The sequence below is a fragment of the Vespula pensylvanica genome, chromosome 5 (assembly GCF_014466175.1).
Source record: "Vespula pensylvanica isolate Volc-1 chromosome 5, ASM1446617v1, whole genome shotgun sequence".
Taxonomy (NCBI): domain Eukaryota; kingdom Metazoa; phylum Arthropoda; class Insecta; order Hymenoptera; family Vespidae; genus Vespula; species Vespula pensylvanica.
Window position 1 is genome coordinate 9,032,359 of NC_057689.1, and position 9,929 is coordinate 9,042,287.

A 9,929-nucleotide genomic window follows, 5' to 3' on the forward strand; every position below is an offset into this window, starting at 1 on the left:
GAAAAAATGTATGTAATACTTATAACGACAAGAGAAATATAAAAAAAAAATACTTATTTTCAGAATTAATCTCGTTATAAGAATGAAGTAAAGTTGACTTGCACTATCTTTGAATCCTATGGAAAAATAAGAGTTGTATCTAAATCGTAAATGGCGAGGGTCAGTCAACGACCTTCGTTCAACAAAAATGGAACTTTCTTTCGATGTGGAAAGTGAATGGCCTTCGAGATCGTGATTTTATCACATGTTACTAACTGGTATTATTCGAATAGAATCGATCAATAAATTATCTATTATTGTATAAGACGCCCTTCGTACTTATTTATTAGCAATTAATTTTTATCTAATTATATATAAAAGAAAAAATATAATCAGTCGATAGTTATAGGGACTCATGAAATCAATTTTTTCGATAGTTACTGTGAAATCATAAAATCAATTAATTTTTCTTTAATTTTACGTTTAATGCTTCCTTGAAACATTTATTTTTATAATCAATTAAATATTTCTATGATTTCCTACTTATGTCTCCTTTATTTTTTTTTCTTCTATTTGTCGACGATACACAACAATGATACTTTCACGGTTCGCCAAGCGTACGATTACGTTAGCATACGAATGTATACAAGTAAGAACGTTGAACGTAGGTGGTAGGCATCGTAAACGTGCGGAAGAAAATGATCTTCCGGACGATAGTCGGATACACTCATAGGTCAAACGGTGAAACGTGCTTTCACTCTTGTTGTCTATGATCGAACATTATATTTACGAAGTACATATATTATCATTGATTCGTATAGATAGATCTTTCGTTTCTAAAAACGAATACATTTGCAGATTGATTATTAACGATTTTTTTTACCAGTTTACTCGTTAATCGATCAATCATACTTTGTCGCTTCGTCAAGAACCACGAGAAGATACTTAAATTAATAATAATAATAATTTTTCTACATACATTCATATATATATATATATATATATATATATATATATACATAAAAAGTTAATCTATTAATTGAAAGTATTAATATGAATATATATGATAAATTAAATGGAAATCATGTGCAGCGATGGATATATTCCATAGTATATGATAAAGAATAAAAATTTTATATATGTTTAGATATACACGTACATACACATATATATATATATATATATATATATATATATATATATATATATATGTACATACTTTGTTGCAACAACTCGATCGCTTTCTCCAATCGTTCGTCGATTAAACATACTTATTTCCTACTTGTTTATCGATCATTATCGATCGTAAAATTATAAAATTATAATATTAAATATGCATGATTAACTATAACTTTAAAAGCAGGATAACGTTAAAAATTAGAGAGTACGTCTCTTATAATTATTGTCACCACATGTAATAACATTGCCAAATAGGAATCACCTTCTTTTTCCTGGTAAATAAATAAGACTTTTTTCTCGTGTCTAGTTATCCGAGTAATATCGTTCTCCTTCTAAGCTCGCGATTCCGACAACGAGACTATCAATTTCACTTTATGATTTCTCTAACACGCATAACGATATATAACGTAGATACATAACAAATACACATACATGTAGTAGTTCTCATAACACGTTACATAGGAGACAAACACGTTCTAAAGATCTTTTATTCGGCGTTACGTGAATGAAAATTATTCTGGGCAAACAGGACGAGACGATTTATTGCTTCTTTGCTTTTTTTCTTTCTTCTTTCTTTCTTTTTTTTTCTTTTTTTTCTCCACTTTGATTATTTCCGGGTTTCCTTACTCCGGAAGCATTTTCTTCATTACACGTTAGTAACTATGTATTTAAGTATACGTCTGGATATAAACATATATATATATATATGTATATATATATATATATATATGTATATATATATATATATGCACCTGTATGATCGAGAGACATGTCGCACGCGAGCAAATCCGCCCCTTTTAATAGATGGATCTCGATTCGACGTATGCGTGTACGTATTTATGTATTTATATCAAGGAAACTCTTTTCGTCGATGTTCTTTAATAAATATCGAAAAAAGAAAAAAAAAAAACAGAAAGAAAAGAAAAAGAAAAAGAAGATGAAAGAAAACGAATGAAATAAGAACTTAATAAAACGTCATAGAATGACGTTTAATAAACTGGGACAAAGTGAAAGTAAATCTTTGATAAAATAACATTCGTCCTTGTATTATAAATTAATACGATAATCAGATACGTACGTATGATAGATCCAGTTTGTACCAATGTTTAAATGGCAATGAATTTTATATTATATGTCTGATAACATAATTTGGTATATGCACGAAATTTATCCATGATTAAATTCAATAAATTTTATACTTCGTAAATTGATAAATTTTTAATATTGTTACTACTATTTGAATAAGTTGATCAGTTTCCAAGAAAATATCTATTTCCTTATGATTAACATTGAGATAAGATGAATTGTTTTATTCCTGTTATATTACAATGAAAGAAGTATTGTAAGTACGTGAGTGCGATACGCAGAAAACAAAACGAACAAAAAATGGCAATCTGAAGTCGGCGTCACTTTCGTATATTTCTAGTGTTTTTCTTTTTCTTTTTTAGTTTTTTTTCTTCTAACAATAATAATAATAATAATAATAATAATAATAATAATAATAATAATAATAATAATAATAATAATAATAATAATAATAATAATAATAATAATAGCACGATTCTATTGAAATGATCTATCCTTTTGAGACTTTTAGTAATTATGAAATATAAAACGACATGTGAGTCCAACAAATATCAAGATTTTAGATAGTCGAATAGAAATGAAAAAGAAATGAATAAGTAATTGAATATTAAATAATACGTTTCTTCACATTCGTTTGCCTTGGCGGTGGTGTTTGTCCAATTGGAGAATTAGCATAAGAGTTATAAGCGTAAGGAGGTGCTCTTGTAGTAGGATATCCATAACTTGTAGGTGGTCCATAGGAAGGTGTTGGTTCTTGCGATGAGGCACCTAAGATCCCTGTCACTGCTTTTAGAAGGGATCCGACTAATTGTAGTGCACCGTTGATTATGCCTTTGATGGAAGTTCCGAGCAGATTCGCGGGATTCACCATGTTAGCTGGTGTCTGTAAATCAATTTAATAATGTCACTCTTCTAACGAACGGCATAAAGATGAAAAAAAAAAATTGTTTCATACAATATTTCGTTCGATACTGAGATTTATCCTAATTACGTTGATTTTTTCTTTGTTTTATAAATATATTTTTCGTAACGTCATTAAACTTTTGAAAAAAAGATTTTAAACGGAATTAAAATAATATAAGATGAATCATTGTTAAATATACAATCAAGCTATTATTACTTGTTTGTTTGTGTGTGTTTAGATTATTTATTTATAAGTCGAATTGAAATAAAGTAGTTAAATAATTTCTTACAGGACCGTATCCGCCATAATCACCATAGCTGGTAGGTGAATATACAGAATCCTTGTGACCATCGCTTTTCGATGATCCACTGAGCCCAGCACTAGTACCTGCTAGGAAGCCTGACACGACTGTACTAATTAATGTCGATAAATCGAGTCCTCCACCGCCGTAACCACCTTTTCCAGGAACTGAAATTTCCTGGAAGTATACGAACGAATATAAATAAATGTTTCGTCTCGTTTGTATTCAAAATCAACGCTGTTTGATATTTTCTTTACGCAAAGCCTCTTCTCTAAGCGTAAACGAATGTAAACAAGCGTTAAAAACTAAATAAGATACACGATATAATAGTTGTAAATTATGACATGATATGACGAATAAGCGTCAACGTTAATATATATGATTCGATGCGTTGTTAGATACAACAACGAAGATTAGAAAAGAGTCAACAAGAAAAAGAAAAAGAAAAAGAAGAAAAAAGAAAAAAGAGAAGAGAAAAGAAAAAGAAAGCAGATCCGTCGTCTTTTATCTAGGAACAAACGATGTGCGTAAAAATGTCACGGGTTAATCGATCCTCAGTGTGAATTGCGAGAATTTTTATTATTAGTAACAATAACAGATTTTCAATTTATTAAAAAGTTAATGGTGCGTACTTTGCTTAGACTAGCAACGACCCCGGCAATTAAATTCGAGAGGGGTGACATTTTTCCTGGTCCGGTTGGCTGCAAAATTATAAAGAGATAACCAAAAAAAGAAATAGAAAGAAAGAAACATATTCATATTAATTAATAAATACGTATATAAACTCGTTCATCATATTCGTTTATAACGAGTTATTGAATTTAAAATGGTGAATCGGTATTACCGTACTCAATGGACCTGCCACGGACTTTACCAATGCCGATAAAGACGATCCACCTTGTCCGTAAGGCTAGAATCGTAGTAAAAAAAAAAAAGAACAAAACAAAAAATAATATTAAATTTTTTAAATGTATGATAATCAAAGGAATAACGTGATCGATCTCGATATCTTACGGGATTGCTCGAATGACTCAATGGACCGATCAAAGGGCCGATCAATGGTCCTATCAATGGTGCTATCAATTGAATAAGCGGTCCAGCTATAGCCGCTACGTCGCTTCCTCGTCCATCCTTACCCTGAAATTAACTCTCTCTCTCGTTCTTTCATAATATCATAATTATAATGATAGTTAATATTCTCGATACGAACGACTTACTCCGCTGAGATTTAACAAGATCGGTACTAGGGCCCCAGGAATATCGACACCATCTTCTCCGTCACCCTAAAGTGAAGAAGAAAGAGAAGAAAAAAAAAAAGTACAAAAGAAAAAATGTTAACACGAAAGAAATAGAAATAAAATTCTCATATCTTTCATATTTATAACGTCGTCACGTACGCTATATGAAAGAATCAACAAAATTAACTCACTTCAGAGAGTCCTTGTACCAGAGGTATCGCAGCTTGTAAAACCTCAGCCAGATCTGTCTCCGACTCTGGCTAAAATTAGGATAATCTTTAATGAATGTGATAAGAATTAAAAAAAAAAAAGAAATAAATAAGTTAAATAAAAAAAAAAGAAAAGGAAAGAACTTTCGAAAGAGATTTAGGACATTTTAGAGAGGACGATCGAAATAGCTTACGTCACTGAGATCTTCTAAAATCGGCACAGCTAATGGCAATAAATCAAGCAAGGATTGTAATGATCCACCCATAGTGTCATCATCGTCATAATCATCGTCATTAATCTGAAAAATATAAATTACCTCGATGTGATCGAGCTTTTTCTCATTTTATTTTCTTTTATTTCCTTTTATTCCATTTTATTTCTTTTTTTATTTTATTCGTCTTTTTTCTTTTTGAAAAAAAAGCTCGAAACAATCGATCGTACCTGTTGTTCGAGTTCCGGCGAATCAGAATTAGTTTCATTAAGTTCTTCCTTCGTTGTTAATTTTGTTAACGTGGACTGAAATATACGGAGAAATTAACGTCACTCGAATGAAATTATCACAATTCGAATGAGCAGGCATAAAACGCAGCAATTGGATGAATCTAGACAGTTTGATATAATTATAGTCGCATATATAATTATATATAGAATATAATAAACAACTATATATATATATATAATAACTTTTATTTATAATTTTTATATATATGTAATAAATAGTATTAATAAAAATAATAAAAAAGTAATCAAAATTATACTTCCTTTCCAAGCTAATTATCGATAAATTTCACACCAGTCACATTTTTATCCTCTTTTCCTTTTCTTTCGTTTCCTTTCTGTTTCATTTTTCTTTTTCTTTTTTCTTTTTTCCTTTTTCTTCCTATACACACACGCGTTCGTACCTATGACGTGGCATTACGCAACTATCGCTGTTCCCAAAAAAGACACTCCTGCTGATCCTTGCTTGAGTAATCATTGACGCTCCGAGAAGTTTTAACGAAAAAGATGCATACATAATTAAAGGATAGATTTTTCGAAATGTTATTTTTCGAAATTACTAATACAACGTAACGTTTCGCTTTCACATTTGCTCTTATGAAAGTCATCGTTCACATTTTATTTTTTGTTTATCTTTCTGCTTTTTTTTCGAAAATAACGAAGCTCATAATCTTTCTTTTTAAGAATATTTCTTTGCGAACAATATATTTTTAACACGCTGACGCTGAGCACTCATCGTCGATGTTTCGTCGCAATACAATTTTATTTACCGTTTTTGCCAATAGTAACAAAAATCTTTTAATGGTCGGAAACTAATTTGTTGTTTGAATATTTAAACAATTACGTAATCAATGTTCAATAAAGTAAGATGATTTATATATTTTTATGTAAACATTTTAAACGTAACGATGTCTGATCTTTACAGATAACTTTCTTCTTGCCTCCATCCGCCTATGCATTAAAATACAGAATACAGCGTGAACGTCAGCGTGTTAAAGATATTCAAATGATTGATTTTTATTGATCTTCGTATATTCAAGAGAGATAATGTTTTTATTAAAGATAAAAAGAAAAGAAAAAAGAAAAGAAAAACAGTGATAAAAGAATTACCTCGTTATAAGCTGGAGCGATTTGTACCTTCTGCGGCTTCATACCTTTAATGATCTTCGAAATCGATGTGGTTATCTTCGCGTTGGTGTCGTTCTGCGAATTTTTTCTTAAAATTTGAAGAAGTTGCAGGAGTTCACCGAGCATCGTAGGCTGTCGTCTCTTTTCATCCTTCTCTTTTTCGGTCTCTTGCCTAACGTTCTTCTTCGAGCCATTATTGTTATCTCTCGTCACAAAATCATCGAATATCACATTTATCTGACCGTCCTGATCGATCAGAGTGTAATTCCTTTCGAAATAGGGAGGAAATTCGTCTGGTGGATCCCTCTTTGGTATGACCAAGAGATTTTTCGTTTTATTAGGTGGTATAGTAGATTCGGTCGATTGTTCTCTCGTTATAGTTATCACTGCCTCGAAGGGTACGCTTATAAGTGGTAGAATAGGATCGGTCAAGTTTCTTTGTAACGTCGTAAAATTATTAAATCTTATCGGCGACGATAATTCAACGGGATCGTTAAGAAACTTTTTAAGGGATAGATCATCGTGAAACGTATTAAGACCGAAATTATTAGAAGTTAAGTTTCTTTCGAGATTATCGAAGAACAAATTCCCGATGGATTGTTCTTGTTGTCTGTATCGTGAGTCTATTCCAGGATTGGTTGCCGGCACGGGAAGATAAGTTGCTGCTGGAGGTACAATGACGTCGTTCGTGTTACGTATCACCTCCTCGTCGTTCAAATCGTAAGTATTCCTTGTGCCGAAGTTGGGATATTGCGGTAAGAAATTGTTATTTTGTTTGACACTATTTAATCGCGGAGGAGGTTGCAAAAGTTCTTTCGATTTAATATCGGTAAATCTCGATGAGGTTTGACTTGAGGTTTGTTGTTTGAAAGGTTTCTTCAAACGATTTTGATCTGTCGTCCTCGACAACTCTTCCTTCACCGCCGATAAAGTTATATTGATCTTCGAGGCCATCAAACCCATAACGTATTTCGCCCAAGCTATCAGATCCTCCTTCGTAGCTATCTTAACGGGCAATTGAATCTCCAAGACTCTTGGGGATTCGGCAAAACCTGCCTCGTCTCTTCGTCTATTCTTTCCCTCTAGATTTCTTATCGGTTGACCTATTGGCAATGACGTCGTCAAGTCCATCCCAATCAACATGATCAAGAATGATCTAATCACGAACGAGCGGAACATTTTTGTTTACAAACTTGAGAAATAATATTCTCTCGATCGCCGATTATTACGTATTTAACTCGAGGTCAATGTCTATGAACAGCATACTACACGATCCCGTAATCGATCGCATTATTCGCGAATTCGACTATGATGATATATATATATATATATATATATATATATATATATATATACACATACATATATAAAATAAAAAAAAAGAATTTGTTCCTTCGTTTAGTCTAAAGCTCGTTGTTCCAGCGGTCATGGAACTGAGCGGATGCACGACTCATGTCCCCTTTATAAACGAACGATAATAAAGGGTTTGCAAACTCTTCCCTAGTCGTAGAAACGTCCACTTTTTTCCATGCACTTTGCGTCCACCTTGCCTGAGTCCATTGGCATTCCTAATCATAGTTCACGTGAAGCCGATCGGGCCGATTGCGCTCACTTCCGTCGTTACGTCCGTGTCAGGATAGAAAGATAATTACGCGAATACGAGCTATAGATTCTAATATAAGCAGCAGATATAGGATAAACCTGATTGATGACAAATGCTGTTTCGTAAGGGTTCAAACTTTCAAGTACTGCTAAAGGATAATGATGAAATACGTTGCTAAACGTATCTCTTTCGTTAAGAAATTCGTTTATCGTTTACCGTTAACCGTTTATCGTTTTGTTTCATTTTACGACTTTCCAATCGGTGATACTTAAAAAAAAAAGAAATAAAGAAAAAGAATACAATCGAGAAATCGTACTGCAGGAATATGATTGATACAAAAAAAAGAAACGTTTACTCATTGTTATTAATGATTGGATTCTTTAACGTTTAAGGTTGATTGGCGAAATAGAATTTAAACGATTTCTTTGTTACAGTAACTCTTAAAGGTCTATATTCAATGAGATAATTACTTTTCACAGATGTGGCAATGATATTGATCTTGAAATTTCTTTACAATGAAATAAGACAAAGAGAGCTTGATTAATCACGAACGTTGTTAGTAATCGGTATGTGATTTTTGCATTAGAAACAGAATAGGGCCGTTATGTACGTTAATCTCCCACGCTAATGAAAGTTATTCTTACTTTACTCGCTAAGTGGATGCAAATTGTGTACATCTATGGCTTTCTATACTACTCTGGGCTTTCTCAAAGGGGTTAAAAAAAAACAATGTAGACAACGAAAGTTCTGAGAAAGTATTCTAACAATGATTCAGGGAATCTAATACATTGCATCTACGATTGAAACGAGTTTTCCAATGGTATGTGACACGTCTGTCACCGTTAGATCGGTTACTGACCAGCTACAAACAAGTTTATCGTAACCATAAACGATCATGCTCGATTACTGCCGGGAATCATTTATGGTATAAAAGTTTTCAAGGACAAGAACTAATTTCTTTTAGAAAATCATACTTAAAGACTTTCATACAGTTCATGCACATTCATGAAACTTATAATATTTGTACATATATATGTATATGTATGTGTGTATTAACTTTACTTTTTAAGGAAACTGATCACGCGTATTACATCGATCCTGACATTGGAACCATCGATTTCAAGGGTTTCTATTATATTTCTTTCTATTTTTATTGCTTTCGCATGAACGCTCCTTATGTTACGTTCAATAGAGAAAAATAAACAAAGTTTTAATCGTATAACATTAGCATTTCGCAGAGAAATATAATCTGTAATATTATCTATAATTCGTATTGAATATATCAATTTATTGTTAAAATTGTATTCGTTAAATGTAAAAATTGGCTTCGTTTTTTCAAACATTTTTTCAGATAGATGGAATGTTTGTTTCTTTAGCTTAAATTTTATAAGTGGATACTGCCGCATCCGTTTAAAACTTGTGAGTAATTTTGATAGAATAATAATAAATTTTCTTTATATATTATATAACATTTTTACAAATTTCGAAGTAATTTTTTTAAGAACTGCCAAAAAGAATATATCGTTTTTTGTATAATAGTTCTAGATGTACATGTATAATAGTCTTTGTACTGTAGTTTCGGACGTTACATTGACAGCAAACTTTACATTGACTGCAAAATTTATTTGCTCAAATTTGCGAAAGATGAGAAGAATTAGTAAAACTGTTATTTGTTATTAATAAGTTTATTCCTTAGGTCCCAATTACGAACACCACACAGTGGATGAATGGAGTATTTTAGTAAGATTTTGGCAAAAAGTGAACTTCCTCATATGGATATCTACTAAATTTGTATTGTGTCTT

The 9,929-nt window shown here is 31.7% G+C and overlaps 1 protein-coding gene across 1 annotated transcript; it reads right to left on the bottom strand.

The window, feature by feature from the left end:
* Positions 1–2,720: 2,720 nt before the first annotated feature.
* LOC122629414 lies at positions 2,721–7,666 on the bottom strand. The gene is given in 11 exon segments (XM_043812799.1): positions 2,721–3,127; positions 3,438–3,626; positions 4,082–4,150; positions 4,294–4,359; positions 4,464–4,586; positions 4,667–4,732; positions 4,879–4,947; positions 5,091–5,195; positions 5,339–5,428; positions 5,761–5,820; positions 6,476–7,666. Coding segments are annotated over 11 exon segments (2,304 nt in total). The 3' UTR covers positions 2,721–2,851.
* Positions 7,667–9,929: the final 2,263 nt, after the last annotated feature.